This window comes from Lepidochelys kempii, chromosome 17, assembly GCF_965140265.1.
Source record: "Lepidochelys kempii isolate rLepKem1 chromosome 17, rLepKem1.hap2, whole genome shotgun sequence".
Classification (NCBI taxonomy): Eukaryota; Metazoa; Chordata; order Testudines; family Cheloniidae; genus Lepidochelys; species Lepidochelys kempii.
Genome location: NC_133272.1, coordinates 18833537 through 18855091, shown reverse-complemented (window position 1 = coordinate 18855091; position 21555 = coordinate 18833537). Strand labels below are relative to the sequence as shown.

The following is a 21555-nucleotide window of genomic DNA, read 5'->3' as shown; positions in this document are numbered from 1 at the left end:
ATAAAAGACTGCCCACACCATCAGAAATGACCAGTGGAAGTCCGTCACACTGCTAACATTGAGAAAGACCATCCTCATTCTCCATGCATCCAATGAAACTGTATTTTTGGATACTTCAGTCATGAATCTTCTCTGTTCCATGTAGCTAATATTTTAGCACAGAATTCTCTCATTTCCTTTACTATAATATGTAAATACCATACTGCTTAGTAGTGAAGCCAATTAATAGGTCATGATCATTTGCCATGTGCATTTCATTTTTTAAAAAATGTGTGCAATGTACTTAGTATAACTTATTTTTGTAGCGCTTCATGACAGGATAAAGATCATGAATGGAGTAGAATGTTAATTTGATCAAAACCAGAGATATGATTGGAAAAATGGGATACTTTATTTAAAGATGTTTCCCCTCAGAGTTCTATCAGTTAAATTGTCCTTTCTTATATACATACAACACGTAGCAAACACTACTACAAACACTAAAGTGTAATGCATATTACCAGGAGTAGCTCTGTTGAAACTAATAGATCTAGTTATGGCCTGCTAGGGTCTGCAGTATAGGGCCCTCTGTTTGTAGACCATCCCACAGCAGCCATGTTCTTTTCGAGCATCTAGTTGACTAAGGCATATGAGTGGAATATGCTTCATTTTCCCCCCTAACTTTTCAACCATTTTGAAGCCTTAGTCTGCATCAAGTTTCACAGAAAAGGAGAGAGAGTTATCAGAAAATCAGTGACATGAAAAACTCTCCAGGGCTTTGGCACCTATTTTTGCAGCATTGGAGAATTATATAAACAACATCAAACAGAAGAGCTTGGGTTGTCTTCAGTCTCGTCTTCAGGCTATTCAATTTTCCTTTTCTCACTGAAACACTGCCAGGTAAATGTGCTTCCAGTTGGAAGCCGAGCTTTTACAGGAGACTCCTAGACATCTATGAAAATAATATTAAACATACTTTGCAATTAGATAGCACTTTCCATACAACAATCTCAACACACACTTTTCTTCTTCTGTGGATTCTCTGTTACTGGAGGTTTGCATCTATGGTAGCGCATTCTCTACAATCTTCTGCTAATCCCGTTGTGGATAAATAGTCTTTTTGATCCACCCAGGATACCACACTGTCCATCCAATATCATCTTTCTCTGCCTTGTGTTCTTCTGTCAGTAATTTTCCTTTGCAGTGAATGAAAACATGCACTGCCCACTGAGCGCCTTAAAATGTGCCCTGAAAATCCAATCTTTCTTTTCATAAGATCTCTGACTAGTGTTTGCTGACCAATAATTTTCTGTTGGTTAGATATTTTCAGAATTCTTCTATAACATTATAATTTGAAATACTGTAGCCCTGGTTTACACTACAAATTTATGTTGGCAGAACTATGTTGCTCAGGATTTTCTATACCCCTTAGCAATGTAGTTATACTGACCTAATCCCTGGTGTAGACAGCACCATGTCGATGGGAGGACTTCTCCACTGCAGAACTATAAGTACAGACAACCCTGTCATTTCTTATTCCTGAGTGTCTGAACGTCCACGTTTCACAGCTATAATTTAACACTTTATAAGTTTTTAAGAGTCAGAATTTAGTCTTCAGCATTATGTCCCTTCTCTTTACAATTTACATGCTGCACTTTACAAAGGTGACTTTCATCATTTCTCTTTTACAGATGGTGAAATTGAGGCACAGGATCAAATGACTGGTGCAAATACCACCAGACCTCATCAGATGGTGTAAACCAGTGGTACCCAACTTTATTACATGGGAGGGCCAGATAAACCTAGGCACAATCTCGTGTGGGCCACATTCTACATATTTTAATAAGATTTAAAGTCTCCTGTACTGATTTACCTTTTAAGTTCAGCTTGTTTTGTATGTATTTAGATAGGTTGTTTCTATGTGTAGTATTGTCTATTTACACACTCATGTAAACTAAAATTATGTAAACACGATGATAAAACACTAATGAATTAGCCGTTACTATACTGTGTTGAAGGAGGCCGCAGGCCTTATGAAATGCTCTGATGGGCCATGATGGGCTGTAGGTTGGGCACCCTGGTGTAAATGATTTACGTTAGCTGCGGATCTAGCCATAGTGAGTTGAAGAGTCAGAAACAGAATCCAGATATTCTAATGTTAGCTGCATCAGCCTTGGTGCAGATGAAGGAATCGTGCTGAGTTAACAATACTATCTTCATGGTGAATAAAAACAGGAACACGTTGTCATCATTGTGGTTGCTACCATCAGTTGTGGAACAAATTTTTTTTTGTCCGATATCCATCCTTTGTATATATGCTGTTGTCAGTGTTGTTAACTGAACAAGGAGAAATATCACTCCATATATTGGTCTGATACATGCATATTTCCTAGCAATTGTGCTTAGTTGGAAATATAAATCAAGACAATTTTCCAGCATGATCTGTTAGAGCTAGAAGGAGATTATACTCAATTAAAAAAACAGAAAACTGTTTCTGCCAAAATAATTTCATTTTCCTTATGCTTCTAGGAAAAGAAAAATTTTGTTTTTGCTTATACTTGCTATAGCAGACACAGTGGTTTTTACGTTTTAGTATTCTTTTGTTTCAACCATTTTTAATCATTAATTCTTCCTCTACTGATCTTAAAATCCAACACCACAATTCATTGAACGCATAGCACTAATGCAGTCTAAATCCTTTAACAAACTGCTATGTAATTCACCCGACACTCTGAAAAGAACATTTTCTCTTTTCTTGTTCCATTATGACAGAACTTTCTATAATCTGCAATTATTTCTACCCTATAAAACACACAAATGCGTGAAGGACAAATTCAGGAACTCTATCAGCATCATGAGGAGAAACAGGGAGGCCAATGAAAACATGCTGACCTTCCAAAGATACAACATAGCATAACATACTGTACAATAAAATATCTAAATTATATATTTCCGGTGTCTTCTGGATGCATTCTGTAGGGGAAATAGTCTCTTATATTCTCCTGTCTCTTGCTTCACAGGAAACACTGTAAACATGACATTCCTCAATCTGAGCTTTTTTTTTTTTTTTTTTTAATCATGTTTGATTCTTCAAGGCATTACACTGATATTATGTCCATGCCAATCAACTGGCACTTCCTTAATTTAGGTGTCCCTTTCTCATTTCTACAGGGGGAACACACTTTCAAACATCTTTACCAAGGAAGGCTAAATTGTACCAGTTCACAACACACTTTTATTTTGTTTTTTTTTTAATTTGGATACCCAATATTTGGTCATATAGATCTGCAAACTTTGGTAATGTGAAACCACAGGCGGATAAACTCAAGGGTCATCCGCAGCAGCTTGGAGTCAATACCAGTACCATCTTTTTCTTAAACATTCCATGAGAATTTCTGCTCTTACACCACAATGAATTATTGTTTTCAACAGAGGCCTCAATTCTCATGGTCTACTGTCAGGCAACCCCAAGGATGCTGGGGAAAACAACAGCAGTAGAAGGAGAATTCATCTGCAAGAGTTTGTCATCACCCAATATTTGTGACTTGTTGCCACATACATTTATGGAGGGATGGAGAAAGAGGATGAGAGGCCTTCCACTGGCTGGCTGATGTACCAAGCAGAGCCAACAATAAATATTTATTTATAAAAAACATACATGCACCTGTGTTGCGTGTACACACTAACTATTATACATCCAGAAAAGTACAGTACAACCTTACAAATTTCATAGAAAAAAAATTCATCATAGTCTGTGAATCAAACAATAAGAATTCATATCCCAAATCCCAAACTATGCTAAATTCATTTATTTGCCAAGTAAAGGCAATTTGTTTTAATTAATTATCATACTTCACAGCATGTCAGCAAATATGCAGTCACTGATGGTGTAAAATGAAACCTCAATAAAATGAGATTCCTCACTACAGCTCTATTAATTAAATCCTTATGGAAATGTCTGTAAAACATCTAGATTTTTTTGGTGAGAAACACTGGGTTTGTGGATTAGCAAACTGAAAAGCAGCAAAGTTCTGCTGTATTCAGATATACTTCCATTCTGCTCCTTTATTGACACCAATTAAAGTGTTCAGAAATAGAGCCTTAAGGTTTAACAGAGAAGCAAAAAATGAGATACATGCTCAGCTGACAGTTCTTTTGTTATCCTGCAACAGAAATGGTAGCGTTTTACTACAAAGGCAAATGCAGCAGGTCTCAATAGAATTCTTAAAAAGAAAAGGAGTACTTGTGGCACCTTAGAGACTAACCAATTTATTTGAGCATGAGCTTTCGTGAGCTACAGCTCACTTCATCGGATGCATACCGTGGAAACCGCAGCAGACTTTATATACACACAGAGAATATGAAACAATACCTCCTCCCACCCCACTGTCCCGCTGGTAATAGCTTATCTAAAGTGATCATCAGGTGGGCCATTTCCAGCACAAATCCAGGTTTTCTCACCCTCCACCCCCCCACACAAATTCACTCTCCTGCTGGTGATAGCCCATCCAAAGTGACAACTCTTTACACAATGTGCATAATAATCAAGTTGGGCCATTTCCTGCACAAAATCTGACTCTAAACCAAGCGTTAAAATAAAGTTACATTTTAATGAACTATTAAGTTGTTCCCCCCAACAGAACCCTCGATACAGCAGCCAACTTTACTTATTGCTCCATCTTGTCTTTTTTACACTGGTTTATCCCTCTCACTACTCTAATACTTTGCTTCATTCTCCATTATCACTATCTTTCGGCTTTTTCAGCATTGTTCCTCCATTTCAGGTCTGTGGTATCATTCACTGTTTATCAAACTACCCCTATAAAACTTTATACTCTAACTGTAGAACCCTATCTCTATACAATATCCTTGGCAAGCCCTATTCCAGTCAAAAAGGCTCAAAAGGCTTGTCTTCACTGCAACAGGCAACGTAAGTTAGTACACTTGAGTTACCCCACTCCAGCTAGCCTAGCTTGAGTGCAGTGAAAGTGTCTGCTCTATAAAACATTCAAACTACATAACATGATTTGATTAGCAGGACAGAGTGAGAGGATTAGCATCCGACGAGTTGTTGGAAGCTCAAGCTGCTGGAAACTCACTCCATTACTAGCTCCAGCATCAGTAGCACTTGAGATTCAACTCACACCTTGATGCTCAAACTTAAAGCACTATTTAACTCGAGTTTAGAGATTTTTGTGTGTGCACAGGAGTTGGGTAAAACTTGAATTATACCTGGAGCTAATAATGCTGTGAAGAGACATCCTAATTCTATGGTCACTGCCCTCTTTTTAAAGTATAACATACTCCTCTGACCTCAATGTATGAAGTCTGCTCTTGCCTTACCAGTAGTTTTTCTTTTCCCAAATTTTCCAAACACAAATCACTAACTTCAGTGTAATGCATTTATAAAGGGTCTACAATCCCTTCTGGGAGTTGATGAGGGCACTGGGAGCACAACCAATAGCACACTCCCCCTACCCCTGAGAATGCCCACCGCATGAATAGAATTGAAGTTTCATCTGATCGGAGGGCTGAAGAGAAAGTGTATTGGGACTGAGAAGTTGGAGGAAGTGAAAGAATCACAGAGCAACTGCACAACTGGCTTCTTGAGATCAGAAGGCAACACTATATTCTGCTTCAAAAACTCTAGAAGTTTTAACTTGCTGAGTTTTCAGAGCACTTTTTTCAGTGGGAGGGGTGAACCTGGCCCTAAGCAAATGAGAATGTACTCTTTGAATATCCTAAAGGTTAAATGAAGAGCAGATTCCCTTCCAACACCTGAGATCATGGATCTATGTTACTTCTACAAAGTGAAATACATCATCAGTTGCAACAGAGAAGGTAACAACATTTCTCACTTGGCTGTAAAAGTTGTAGGTATGTCATTAAATAAAGCAAGAAAAGTACAGGGTTCTGAATTCAGGATTTGACAGCTAAGAGAAAAAGGAAACAATTTTCAAACATAAAAAATACGTGTTTGAAAATGAAAATATATTTACTATTTTAAGGGGAAAAAGTCTGTTAATGATGTTTTTAATACCAAGACTTTGCTGTTCTTTGAATACATTTTCTGAACTACATTTCAGTTTGGACAATTCAAATATAAATACATTCTTTGTATACAGCAGCGGTCACTCAAACTGTGACGAGTGTCCCCCTAGAGGGGTACACAGAAACATTCTGGGGGGAGGGTGGTATCGGGGGAGGGCCTGGTCCAGCCCCAATGGGGGGCAGGGAGGGAGCATCACCTAAGCAGCTGCCCCCCCGCCAACAGCTCTGCCCCTCCCCCTCCCCCGCAGCTCTGCTCCACACCCCCAATCTGGCCCTGGCCCCGACTGAGGGAGACTTAAAGGAACTGGATTTTCAAAGGGCAAGTGTTTAGCAGTTTCTAATAAACATTCCCATTTTAATGTCTCTCATGCTGAGCACCCAAACACTGAGGCACACAAAATCACTAGTCACTTTTTGAAAATTTAAGCCTGAGAGTTTATCTATTGGCTTTCATCTATTTGATCAGGTTTGGAGTGTGGTGATCAGTTGTTGCTCATTATTTTTTAACAGGAGCTGATTTGCCTAATATGGTGTATTACAGATTCATTGCTGTGAATAAACTGCTTGAATTCCCCAAGTAGTCAACTAGAACAATAGAGAGATAAGGTGGATGAGGTAATATCTTTTATTGGACCAACTTCTGTCAGTGAGAAAAACAACGGAAGTTGGTACAACTAAAAGAGATTATCTTCCCCACTTTGTCTCTTGAATATCCTGGGACCAACACAGCTACACCACTACTGGAAAAACAACAGAGGTACATCTTGGATTAAGCTAGTCACCATCTATGGGCACGTCCTGTGCTGTGGCAAACACTGAGGCATTTAAAAAACAAAATGGGCTTAAAAAGCTAAAAAAGTAAATTTGCTTATAAATAGCATCCATTACCATATATATTACTATCCATTACACTCTCTCTCTCTGTGTATATATATATATAAATGGATAGTAATATATATGGTAACGGATATATAGATATAGATATATATCTATATAGCAGAAATAGAGCCATTACAGAGTTTCCCTCACTATATTTGCGGCTCGCACAGCCATACAAAGTAATAAGCTTGGACTGCTAAACATGGATAGGACACGAGACCACCAGAGAAAGGAACATTCCACAAGATAAATATCAAAATCAATGGAAGTTTTTAAAATTTTATGAGTAAAACTTGTTTTAAAATCCTACCTGATTTGCTCGTTCAAGGTCCGTCATGATCATCTCAATTTCATCAGCCCTGGAAAAAGAAAGAGCATAAGCACTGTTACTATATGGTGAAGAAGAGCCTCTAGGCTGTGTGTTTTCAGTCTATTGTGCAATTTTTAACATTCATATAGAAAAATACCAGATTGAAATAATATTTAAAAAGGCTACAGTTAAGTCTGAAAGACCAAACTTTTGACCTATTAGTTCTATTTTGGATCTCACTTGTGCATACAGGTATGTACTTCCCTCTTACCCACTGTGCATGTAAGATCGTGAAAAAGAATTATGTTATCAATTTGCTGCTTTAGGATCACTACCATTATACATTTTATCTAAAAATACTTGGCTTGCAAACTTTAAGAAGTAAAACAAAACAATTTTACAGTACTTAGCACAGATTACTCAAAAGGTGAGATTTTTGGCCTCTGAATCATGAAAAAATTAAAAATACTGAAAAAAGATTAAGGTTGAAGGTGCTTCAGTTCTGCTGGGGTGTATAAATATAATAGCATTCTCCAAACATCTGGCCATTTTACATTCTGTCCTGGAAGTGCTGCAATAGCTGGGCAAAGTGAAGGAAGTAAATAGAAAAGTTTCAAATTTACATCTGAATTTCCTAATTTTATGTTTTTGACCATATTTTAACATTTATAGCAATTTTCCTCTTTTTAAAATTTCATTCAAAATTTTCAAGAAATGAGACACCAGGAAGTTTAAAAAAAATTAAATATAGATTTAAAGTATCAGACAGTATTGTTAGTTTAGAGTGAGGCCCGTAATACATTTTACAAAAATTGGTAAGTCTGTTAAAGGGTTACAGAAATAGTAGTAGTTAAGGAAAAGCAGTCCAATCAAACAATTCATATACATGTACTGGGTGCTGGCTATCTTAGACAACTAGCTTTACACATGCAAACTCTTGCCCCTGCATGGAACCCCACTGATTTCCATGGGACTCTGTCCACTTGGATGCAGTTTTAGGATCAGAGCCCTACAGGATGAGGATAAAAGCGGTCTCTATTTTATGCAAACATCTTTTTGGGGAGGTGGGGGTGGGGGGAGGTGTCCTGGTAACAGGATATCATCAGTGAAGGCTTTTAGACTCTGGGATCTCCTCCTTCTGCTGGTGCAAAACAGTCGCCATTTGTTTTCCTGAGGGCATGCAGTAAGGCCCATTTATTTGCTTGGGTCTGTGCTAGGAGAGGGGTTGCAATAATGCAATTGTTTTAAACTGTATCCCTTCCTTCTAATATTCACAGGAGCGCCAAGAATTGCCTTTTGAGGTCTCCTTTGGATAATATAGAAAACAGACCAACATGTGTTTTGTGGTGCAATCTTTTCTCTTTTGGCATGAGCTGATGAACTGTTATACTGGGAAGAAGACATGTGCAAGATGTTCTGAATTACTAATATGCATTATTTACTAGACTATATATTTTCTCTTGGCACAAACATAGTTCCAAGTGTTTAGGTACCAATGACATGATGAACTTGGAGAGGTTATATGAGCTTGTGATTACTTTTATCCTTTATGCCAGTTTTGAAACAGAAATCTTTTTTTAGCATCAAGCCTGAAAAGTCTGTTCCCACTGCTAAACCTACATTAAAATGAAACTATTTTTAGAAAGGGATTTTCATATGGAAAACAGTGTCTCTTAACAAGATAAGTACCAGAACATTCAAATGATCAAATCAGACATCTCCAGTGATGTATCAGGTGGAAGAGGTCAAGTTAAAGCACTGAAGAAACTGTTGTTTTATCTCACTTGAGAAAAAAAAATCTTTTTGGCTCTTAAAAGAAAACTTCAGTGTAATAAAAGAGATTTTTATTATTATAATTGTCATTCATTGCAAGCCAACAAGATTTCTGGCTCCAAACATAAGTAGAAGAAGACAGTCTCTGCCTGCAAGATTACACTCTAATATAGACAGACGTAACAGTTCAGACACATACAGAGCATGAAATGCCGGTATGAGTTGGAGGTGGCGTAAAAGTCCAGCACCGGTCATTTCTTAAAGACTTTTTTGAAGAAATGTATTTTAAGGAGGAGGGAAAGGTTGTCTGGTACATGGGAACAGGGAGAATATTCCAAACACAAGGAACATTGTGAGAGGGGGATACAAAACAGGGAGGCAGGAGACACGCTTGGGACAAGAAAAGGGAGCGGAAGTAGAAAGAAGGGAAAACAGAGATGTAAGCTGGAGCTGAATGCAGTGCCTGACAGGTGAAGACAAGGTGCTTGAACTTTTTTAGGACAATCACTGTATCTAATTACAAAGAAGTATAAATCCCAGTATTTTAAAGCAATAGCATATTTGGGACAGAATTTAAGAGACCTAACATAGCACTGTTGGGGACAGTCACGTACAAGAGGCTAAACAAGGCCGCAGGACTCTAAAAATAGCGATTCAAGTTCTGTAATCTCACTGATTACAGTGGGAAGTGTCCACCTGTATCTAAGGGCACCTTTATTGGTATATTCAGCTATATACCACTTGACTAATTTTGAGATGTACTTCTTTCACACAGATATTTGTCCTATCTTGCTTTTCTACCTCTAATACTTCTGTATAAATCTAATAAAAAGATGCAAACTTCCCAACAACTTCAAAATAAACATCTCTAGTGTAGCAATCTGAACACCCAGTGAGGCAGTGCTGTAACCACAAATATTATCTTTAAGGACAGTAATGAATTAAATTACTGTATGCTCTTTCCAAGCATTTCCAAGAGCAAGTGTCAACAGCATTCAGAAAAACCTTCAAAAGGATTCATTCTTTTCATTTTAAAAGCTCAACTACCACATCAATAGCTGGCATTCCGACAGTGTAAAATCACTTATTTCTGAAAGTCTCTAATAGCTATGTACATTGTTTGCTCAGCAACAGTATTTAATATAAAAAAAATTCAAGCTCTCTCACCTTTTTATGAGCTTATAAAAACAAGCTTTCATTTATTTATTACTTACAAGACACTATGTAATGCTCAGCCTTCAAGGCAGTGGATAATTCCATTTTGGTCTAGAAAATAGCTCATTGAATCAGAATCACAAAGGTCATTCCAGTGCACTCTCTGTATGGGCTAGTTTCTGCCACGTTTGCTCACTTTGAGTAAACTCTTTCAACAGTTCCATTTATTTCAGTAGAACTGTTCAACAAGCACCGTACTACTCAACCAACCTAATGGGGGCAGAATCGGGTCCTATCGGTTTTAACTTAAAATCTGATAAACTTAAAAGAATATGATCAAGTTTAAATAACCATAAAAACTATGAATTGATCATAATCCTGGATCTGCAGATGGCTTCAAACAGCTCTAAGAGAGGTGTGAACTACCCTATTTATCTCAATGGGCTGTGAACTCTGTAAAAGAAAAACTATTTAACATCAACATTATTAGTTATTTCACTGCTGACCATTTTAGAAGAAACATCCAACTCATGTGTGATCCTGGGATAAACAACTGCCTCACTCACCCTTCTACTGTCCCTAAATCTAGAGCGCACTGAAAATGAAAATGTGGATCAGAATACAACCAATCTAATCAATCTTTTATGTCAATTTAATATTGACATAAAAAGGCAGGGATTACTGCTTTATACACCTCTATCATATTCCCCCTTAGTCACCTCTTTTCCAAGCTGAAAAAGTCCCAGTCTTATTAATCTCTCTTCATACAGAAGACATTCCATACCCCTAATCATTTTTGTTGCCCTTTTTTGAACCCTTTCCAATTCCTATATATCTTTTTTGAGATGGGGCGACCACATCTGCATGCAGTATTCAAGGTGTGAGCCTACTATGGGTTTATATAGAGACAGTATGATATTTTCTGTCTTATCTATCCCTTTCTTGATGATTCCCAACATTCTGTTCATTTTTTTGACTGCTGCTGCACATTGAGAGAATGTTTTCAGAGAAAGAAAAGAAGTACTTGTGGCACCTCAGAGACTAACCAATTTATTTGAGCATAAGCTTTCGTGAGCGACATCTCACTTCATCGGATGCATACCGTGGAAACTGCAGCAGACTCTATATATACACAGAGAATATGAAACAATACCTCCTCCCACCCCACTGTCCTGCTGGTAATAGCTTATCTAAAGTGATCATCAGGTGGGCCATTTCCAGCACAAATCCAGGTTTTCTCACCCTCCACCCCCCACACACAAATTCACTCTCCTGCTGGTGATAGCCCATCCAAAGTCACAACTCTTTACACAATGTGCATGACAATCAAGTTGGGCTATTTCCTGCACAAATCCAGGTTTTCTCACATCCCCCCCACCCCCATACACACACAAACTCACTCTCCTGCTGGTAATAGCTCATCCAAACTGACCACTCGCAGAGCTTGGCTGTAGACGATGGATCGTGTGGTGTGGTCAGGGTGAAAGCTGGAGGCATGCAGGTAGGAATAGCGGTCAGTAGGTTTCCGGTATAGGGTGGTGTTTATGTGACCATTGTTTATTAGCACTGTAGTGTCCAGGAAGTGGATCTCTTGTGTGGACTGGACCAGGCTGAGGTTGGTGGTGGGATGGAAATTGTTGAAATCATGGTGGAATTCCTCAAGGGCTTCTTTTCCATGGGTCCAGATGATGAAGATGTCATCAATATAGCGCAAGTAGAGTAGGGGCTTTAGGGGACGAGAGCTGAGGAAGCGTTGTTCTAAATCAGCCATAAAAATGTTGGCATACTGTGGGGCCATGCGGGTACCCATAGCAGTGCCGCTGATCTGAAGGTATACATTGTCCCCAAATGTGAAATAGTTATGGGTAAGGACAAAGTCACAAAGTTCAGCCACCAGGTTAGCCGTGACATTATCGGGGATAGTGTTCTTGACGGCTTGTAGTCCATCTTTGTGTGGAATGTTGGTGTAGAGGGCTTCTACATCCATAGTGGCCAGAATGGTGTTATCAGGAAGATCACCGATGGATTGAAGTTTCCTCAGGAAGTCAGTGGTGTCTCGAAGGTAGCTGGGAGTGCTGGTAGCGTAGGGCCTGAGGAGGGAGTCTACATAGCCAGACAATCCTGCTGTCCACTTCCTGGACACTACAGTGCTAATAAACAATGGTCACATAAACACCACCCTATACCGGAAACCTACTGACCGCTATTCCTACCTGCATGCCTCCAGCTTTCACCCTGACCACACCACACGATCCATCGTCTACAGCCAAGCTCTGCGATACAACCGCATTTGCTCCAACCCCTCAGACAGAGACAAACACCTACAAGATCTCTGTCAAGCTTTCTTACAACTACAATACCCACCTGCAGAAGTAAAGAAACAGATTGATAGAGCCAGAAGAGTTCCCAGAAGTTACCTACTACAGGACAGGCCTAACAAAGAAAATAACAGAACGCCACTAGCCGTCACCTTCAGCCCCCAACTAAAACCCCTCCAACGCATTATTAAGGATCTACAACCTATCCTAAAGGATGACCCAGCACTCTCACAAATCTTGGGAGACAGGCCAGTCCTTGCCTACAGACAGCCCCGCAACCTGAAGCAAATACTCACCAACAACCACATACCACACAACAGAACCACTAACCCAGGAACTTATCCTTGCAACAAAGCCCGTTGCCAACTGTGTCCACATATCTATTCAGGGGACACCATCACAGGGCCTAATAACATCAGCCACACTATCAGAGGCTCGTTCACCTGCACATCCACCAATGTGATATATGCCATCATGTGCCAGGAATGCCCCTCTGCCATGTACATCGGTCAAACTGGACAGTCTCTACGTAAAAGAATAAATGGACACAAATCAGATGTCAAGAATTATAACATTCATAAACCAGTCGGAGAACACTTCAATCTCTCTGGTCACGCAATCACAGACATGAAGGTCGCTATCTTAAAACAAAAAAACTTCAAATCCAGACTCCAGCGAGAAACTGCTGAATTGGAATTCATTTGCAAATTGGATACTATTAATTTAGGCTTAAATAGAGACTGGGAGTGGCTAAGTCATTATGCAAGGTAGCCTGTGTCCTCTTGTTTTTTCCTACCCCCCCCCCCCCAGATGTTCTGGTTTAACTTGGATTTAAACTTGGAGAGTGGTCAGTTTGGATGAGCTATTACCAGCAGGAGAGTGAGTTTGTGTGTGTATGGGGGTGGGGGGGATGTGAGAAAACCTGGATTTGAGCAGGAAATAGCCCAACTTGATTGTCATGCACATTGTGTAAAGAGTTGTGACTTTGGATGGGCTATCACCAGCAGGAGAGTGAATTTGTGTGTGCGGGGGTGGAGGGTGAGAAAACCTGGATTTGTGCTGGAAATGGCCCACCTGATGATCACTTTAGATAAGCTATTACCAGCAGGACAATGGGGTGGGAGGAGGTATTGTTTCATATTCTCTGTGTATATATAAAGTCTGCTGCAGTTTCCACGGTATGCATCCGATGAAGTGAGCTGTAGCTCACGAAAGCTTATGCTCAAATAAATTGGTTAGTCTCTAAGGTGCCACAAGTACTCCTTTTCTTTTTGCGAATACAGACTAACACGGCTGTTACTCTGAAACCTGTTTTCAGAGAATTATCCATGACTCGAAGATCTCTTTCTGGAGTGGTAACAGCTAATTTAGATCCCATCATTTTATATGTATAGTTAGGATTATGTTTTCTAGTGTCCATTACTTTGCATTTATCAACATTTAATTTCATCTGACAATTTGTTGCCCAGTCACCCAGTTTTGTGAGATCCTTCTGTAGCTCTTCACTGTATGCTTGGGACTTAACTATCTTGAGTAGTTTTCTATCATCTGCAAATTTTTGCCATCTCACTGTTTACCCCTTTTTTCCAGATCATTTATGAATATGTTGAATAAGACTGGTCCCAGTACAGACACCTTGGGGACACCACAGAATCACAGAATATCAGTGTTGGAAGGGACCTGAGGTGGTCATCTAGTCCAACCCCCTGCTCAAAGCTGGACCAATCCCCAACTAAATCATCCCAGCCACGGCTTTGTCAAGCCTGACCTTAAAAACTTCTAAGGAAGAAGATTCCACCACCTCCCTAGGTAACACATTCCAGTGTTTCACCACCTTCCTAGTGAAAAAGTTTTTCCTAATATCCAACCTAAACCTCCCCCATTGTAACTTGAGACCATTACTCCTTGTTCTGTCATCTGCTACCACTGAGAACAGTTGAAATCCATCTTCTTTGGAACCCCCTTTTAGGTAGTTGAAAGCACCTATCAAATCCCCCCTCAACCGTCTCTTCCGCAAACTAAACAATCCCAGTTTCCTCAGCCTCTCCTCATAAGTCATGTGTTCCAGTCCCCTAATCATTTTTGTTACCCTCCGCTGGACTCTTTCCAATTTTTCCACATCCTTTTTCTAGTGTGGGGCCCAAAACTGGACACAGTACTCCAGATAAGGCCTCACCATTGTCAAATAGAGGGGAACGATCACATCCCTCGATCTGCTGGCAAAGCCCCTACTTATACATCCCAAAATGCCATTGTCCTTCTTGGCAACAAGGGTATACTGTTGACTCTTATCCAGCTTCTCGTTCACTGTAACCCCTAGGTCCTTTTCTGCAGAACTGCTGCCGAGCAATCCACACCATCCTCCAGATCATTTATGAAGATATTGAACAAAACAGGCCCCAGAATCCACCCTTGCAGCACTCCACTTGATACCGGCTGCCAACTAGACATGGAGCCATTGATCACTACCCATTGAGCCCGACAATCTAGCCAACTTTCTACCCACCTTATAGTCCATATTTCTTTAACTTGCTGGCAAGAATACTGTGGGAGACCGTATCAAAAGCTTTGCTAAAGTCAAGGAACAACACGTCCACTGCTTTCCCCTCATCCACAGAGCCAGTTATCTCGTCATAGAAGCCAATTAGATTAGTCAGGCATGACTTGCCCTTGGTGAATCCATGCTGACTGTTCCTGATCACTTTCCTCTCCTCTAAGTGCTTCAGAATTGATTCCTTGAGGACCTGCTCCATGATTTTTCCAGGGACTGAGGTGAGGCTGACTGGCCTGTAGTTCCCAGGAGCCTCCTGCTTCCCTTTTTTAAAGATGGGCACTACATTAGCCTTTTTCCAGTCGTCCGGGACTTCCCCCGATCGCCATGAGTTTTCAAAGATAATGGTCAATGGCTCTGCAGTCACATCCGCCAACTCCTTTAGCACTCTCAGATGCAGCGCATCCGGCCCCATGGACTTGTGCTCGTCTAGCTTTACTAAATAGTCCCGAACCACTTCTTTCTCCACAGAGGGCTGGTCACCTCCTCCCCATGCTGTGCTGCCCAGTGCAGCAGTCTGGGAGCTGACCTTGTTCGTGAAGATAGAGGCAAAAAAAGCATTGAGTACATTAGCTTTTTCCACATCCTCTGTCACTAGGTTGCCTCCCTCATTCAGTAAGGGGCCCACACTTTCCTTGACTTTCTTCTTGTTGCTAACATAGCTGAAGAAACCCTTCTTGTTACTCCTAACATCTCTTGCTAGCTGCACCTCCAGGTGTGATTTGGCCTTCCTGATTTCACTCCTGCATGCCCGAGCAATATTTTTATACTCTTCCCTGGTCATTTGTCCAATCTTCCATTTCTTGTAAGCTTCTTTTTTGTGTTTAAGATCAGCAAGGATTTCACTGTTAAGCGAAGCTGGTCGCCTGCCATATTTACTATTTTCTACACATCGGGATGGTTTGTTCCTGTAACCTTAATAAGGATTCTTTAAAATACAGCCAGCTCTCCTGGACTCCTTTCCCCCTCATGTTATTCTCCCACTATTTATTTTTCTCCATTCTGAAAATGGACCATTTATTCCTACCCTGTGTTTCCTATCTTTTAACCGTTATCAATCCATGAGAGGACCCTCCCTCTCATCCCATGACAGCTTATTTTGCTTAAGAGGCTTTTAGTGACGGATCTTGTCCAAGGTTTTCTGCCCCATGGCAGTCAAGATGGAGCCCAGAGCCTTGCGGAGTCTGTAGACTGCAGGTCTGCCAGCAGAACCCTACAGCAGCTTTGATGAACGCACCTCAGGGTGCGGCTGATCTTGGAGCAGCTGCATACCCAGTGTCTCAGATGGGCTCGTACTCGGGCAGCCAGCCCCTCCCGCTACACTCTACTTTTAGTACGCGAACTCACATGGGTGTGCCTCCTCCTCCTTGAGCAGAGATTTGCACCTCCGCTGGCAGCGCAGATGGACCAGCTGTAACTGGCCCCAGGCCACCCCGTCCTAACTGCTGGACCAGACTTGGAGTTTGTGCTGGAGCAGCTACATCAGCTGCTGAAAGAGGAGCTAGTCCCTGTCCTTGGCAGCTGGTAGCTAGGGCTGGAGAGGGCTCCTGGAGGGTCCCATGAAGGCTGCAGCTCCCCCAGGTCTGCCCTTCCCAGCATGCTCTCCTTGCCCCTAAGGTACAGTATATCCACTGGATCCCCCTTCTCCACATGCTTGTTGACCCCCTTAAAGAATTCTAGTAGATTCCTGAGGCATGATTTCCCTTTACAAAAACCATGTTGACTTTTCTCCAATAAATGATGTTCATCTATATGTCTGACAACTCTTGAGCCCGTAAAGTGAAGGTATAAAAGGTAGAGCAGCCCCCAATTGCCTCAACTTCTTCACTAACAAATCCAGGTAAGGACTCCATAACACTGGGAAGGAGGACGAGTTGAGAGAGCCATAGGGACAAAAGCATCTTGAATAACCCCAGTTACTGTAAAGTAAGTAACCTCTCTAAGCATTTGCCCACTGAGAGTAGCTAGAAGTTATCCCACAAGGACATGGGTGACTGGAGTCCCTATCTAAATGACTGTAGAACAGCCCTGCTAAGTTGTGCATCTGATCTAAAAGCTGAGCCAATGGTCTGAACTCCTGGTAGTTGTTCTACAGATTTCAAGAATAGGGACTCTCTTAAACAAGTTACTCACATTGAATGTGAACTAACCTGAGAGGGAATGGATAGTTTATTCAAAGAGCAGGACATTTTAATGCAGTTTATAACCCATTTGGACACACTTTTTGAGGTAACAGACTTAGATTTATAAAAGACCATGAAAAGCTGAGATGATTGCAGAAAGGCTTTGTCCTGGAAAGGTAAAAGGAAAAAAGACATAGCCCTAAGAATATCTAGTGTGTAGAGCATGGATTCTTCAACAGCGTAATGAGTATTTAGGAAAAAATACCAGTAGGTGAATAAATTGGTTTATAGGAAAATCAAGCAATTTTTGGTAGAAATTTCAGATGAGCTGTGAGAGTTACCTGGTCCTTGTGAAATATTGTATTCGGCTGTTCAACCATTAAAGCTTGATTTTTGTCCCCTCTACAAGCCAAGAGGATGGGGACTCAGATGACCATTTTATCAGGAGGGGGATACATAGGCTGAGAAGGAGACTCTTTCAAAACGGCAAGTATCCCATTCAAGTCCCAGATAGGGAATGGCTCCCTCATTGGTAGAAACACATTAATCATGTTTTTAGAAAATTTAGAAACAGTGGGATGGGGAAAAAATTGGATGATCGTCAACAGGTGGATAGTATGCTGATACAGGGGCTAAATGGACTCCAACCAAGCTAACCAAAAGCCACACATTCTAATGACAATAGGTAGCCCAAAACAGAAGAAGCCAAGAGTTGAACATGATTCTGAATAGACTACAAAGGGAAGACCTCTTGCAGAGATGATGAATGGGATCTATTCATAAAATAAAGTCAGCAAGAGTCTATGCTGTTAAATGCATGGACTGAGTCTGGGGGCAGCATCAGGCCTTGGCTCTGTCAGATGATGTCCAGTAGGTTCAAAAAGAGGAAGAGGGGGACTGATCAACTGATGCATTAGATAGGAATACCAGAACTGACATGCCCAGGCTGCAGCTATCAATATCACTTGAGTCTTGTCCTGGAATGCCTTCATTAGAACCCTTGGAATTAAGGAACTAAAGGAGGGTTGTGGGGGAGACAAACCAGGTTATTTTAGCAGCAGAGTGGAAATGTGTCTCAGAAATCTCACGCTTACTCCCGCCCAGGAGCAGTCCCATGGCAGTGAGAAGGAAAGGAGTGGCAGCGGGGCTGTTCTGCCTTTTATACCCTAGCTGTAAGGGATGCAAGGATGTACAGGGTACATGCACAGCCCCACCAGACAATGATGGTTAAAAGACTCCAGGTTCTCTCACACACACTGGGATCTGCATGGACAAATGTTCAAAGAACTGAAGTGTTAAATGACTGCTCAGCAATGCACCACAATTCACCCCTCATTTACATAACCATCACATTAAAGCTGTATAGCATTAATCATTAAAACAGATCTCAGACAATAAATCTACTGTTTCCAACTATAAATTGAGAGGGTTTCTTACATCATCATCTTTCGCTAATTTAATAATGCTGCAGAATTTAAATACCGGCAACTTTCCTTCTCCCTCATTTAAACACAAAGCATATCAAAATTATAGAATTACTCTTGGCTTGGCCATGAGCAGCCCAATATAGTGTCAATTTTTTATGTGCAATAAAGCAACAGCATGTAAAAAGCTACTAAAATGCAAGTCATACTCAAGCATGTGAGCCACAGAGAAATCAAAGACTGCCTGCAACTGTCATTCAAGGCTCAGTCATCTTCATACAGGAAAAATGAAACATCTGTGCCCCAGAAAATTAAGTTATATATTGCATAATTCATTTGGTGTCTGCCATTGGAGCCAATTTATTGTTCCAGTGATAAACATGTTTGATTATTTTTGTTTTGTTTTCCATCGCCTCAGTGGTCTTCCTGTTTATCTAACCATCCTACAACACATAACAATGTAGATAGCAATTATAAAAAACAGGGTTATAGTCTGCTGGTAAGATGTGGGAAATCATCAGTCTTGTTAAACACATTAACATGGCACCAGTATTAAATATTATAGCCAATGAAATTTTATTCCGTTTGATTCTTTTGGGTCCATTCTATAGTTATATCTGAAAGTGCTGTCATTGCGTCCTAAGCATACAAGCATCAGCAACTGACCACCTTTTTATTCTCTGGTTGCTTCCCCCTCATCTGATTTAAGTACTTCAATATCTCCTATATTAACTCCTCCCCTTGTCAGTATACTCATCATCTCACCTCTGCTTTGAAACACATTACTTACTCCTTTACAAGAAGTTTCCATTCATCCTTGGTAACCTGAGCTATTCACTCCCTCACACCCCATTAACGGGATATATATGTTCTGTATGTACATATACACAATAGATTAGCTTATGATTATCCTAGCTGTACAGCCACTGACGAGTTTCTTGCAGAACAGAATGCTATGACCAGCCAGAGTGCCAGCCAAAAAGCATATCTTTCCCCATGAGTCAGGGAGCGGAGAAACTGCTCTCTTTGTAGAAAACAAGATTTCTTTTTAATTGCAGTACTGGGTTTCTAGATAGCACTAGTTGATAAATTTCATATACAATACTATAAGCAAATTCCCACCACTGATAGGGATCTTGCTTCAGGATCATAGAGATAGAAAGGGTTTATCAGATTGAGATCATCTATCTTGTAAATATAGGATACAGTCTTCCAGTAGGATGACATATCTGGTTACACTGATACCATATTGTATTGACTAAGGTGATTTACCAAGTAATTGTCCAAGATAACTTTAGCTTTATTACATTCATAACACCTTCTTACATAAGGTGACATAAACCAATTTATTTTGGGACATCACATTTCCTGACTGCCTGTTTGATTTTGTTTTTTTATAATAAATATGTATTTTGGTTAAAAAGTACAGTGAAATAGAAATGCCAATAAAACTCATAGAAGAAACCTTTGGAGTTAAGAGATTCCTTTGAAAAAAAACTATTTAAAATTCATTTCAATAAAAAATACCCAAAAAAGGATTAATCAAATTTAGTAACTAGTAAATATTTACAGATAAGGCAGTTTACAAGTATTGAAGGCAAGGTTTAAAAACTTATCCAGTCTGTAGGACTTTGCACTGTTAAAAGTTTAACTTTGCACAAGTTAAAAACGACACTCTTCTTAAAATCTTTTCCAGTTCAAAACATGAGATAAAACAGTTTCGGGTTCTACACCTATCAATTCCCAATTTCTAACTGTTTTTCATCCCCAGGTTCCAGTAAGAAAAATCTGTACAAACAAGACAAGAAACTGACTGGCTACAGAAGAGAGGAGAGTGACTAACTATCCAAAAATGTTGTCAAATGCACAAAATACACAAATTGAAAGAATTAAGAAAAATTACTTTCTCTAATATTTCAGTTACAGTAATCTTAATTATTCCTTGTAACAATAGTAGGTAAAAAAATATCCAGGTGGAAAGGCTGCTCTTTCAAAATACAGTTATGTTAGACAGTATTATTTGACTAAAAACATGAATCATATTTTAAAAATAAAGTAGCTATATTCCCAGGAATTAGCAATCTTATTGTAATGATTACATTTCTGTAAATTGATTTTATTTATTGTCAGTTGCTCTAGATGTCAATTCATTTACTATAACTTCCTGCTTAGAATTTACATCACTTTTGAAAAATTTACAAAAATTGTCTTTTGCTTGGTCAATATAGACTTGACCGAGCAAACATTTTGCTGGCTCAGGGTCAAACGGATCCAAGTACCTTGCTGGATTGATTGTTATGTCTTTAATATACAGTGACAAATTATTAAACTCCCATTGCCTCTAATGGGGCCAGGATTTCCCCCAGGATGTTCTGATCATGTATGGGGTTAGAAAATTTTTGGCAGAACATAGTGAATCCTATTTAAACAGTAACTTATTTGCTGATACCAAAGGCTGGATATAGAGGTATTTTGCATAGAGGTAATAATTTTATCATCCATAAGTGTAAGAATAAACGTGTTCATTTTGTGCTATGAATGGACAAATGTAAAATTGCTCTTCTGTGGAATTCCAACACATTGCCTGAAGTGAGACCTAGAACAGCTGAAATGGCATGTTTACTTTTGCTTTAAAAATATACAAAGCATAAAAATATCCATTGATGTGGCAACCCTTAATTGATTTGTAATTTGAGCAAGTTATTTTATCACTGTTTCTTCAAACTTAGAAAAAATGGAGGATATGGTTTGGGGAAACATAGTGCTTAGAATAATTTTACTTATTTTTATTGAGTCATAATAGATCAGTTATCCAAAATAAGTGACTTTAATTGGAAATGTTAAATACCACTCATTTTACTGTAACACCAAGAACATGTAAAGGACAAGAAGTAACAGTGATAAAATCTTTGATACTTAGTTGATAAGCAACAGTTGTTACAAATTAAGGCTGTGATCTTATTCACATACTTAACTTCGCACACTGTTAATA

The 21555-nt window shown here is 39.7% G+C and overlaps 1 protein-coding gene across 10 annotated transcripts in view; it reads right to left on the bottom strand.

The window, feature by feature from the left end:
- The window catches only part of CUX1 (cut like homeobox 1), a 402959-nt gene that overhangs the window by 139171 nt on the left and 242233 nt on the right, over positions 1-21555 (bottom strand). For 9 of the 10 annotated variants that reach the window (XM_073315649.1, XM_073315650.1, XM_073315641.1 and 6 more), the window contains one exon: positions 7220-7268. In XM_073315649.1, coding sequence (XP_073171750.1) covers positions 7220-7268 — 49 coding nt within the window. Of the gene's footprint in view, positions 1-7219; positions 7269-12908; positions 13135-21555 lie in introns of those variants that run through there. The other variant, XM_073315647.1, reaches the window with a different exon arrangement.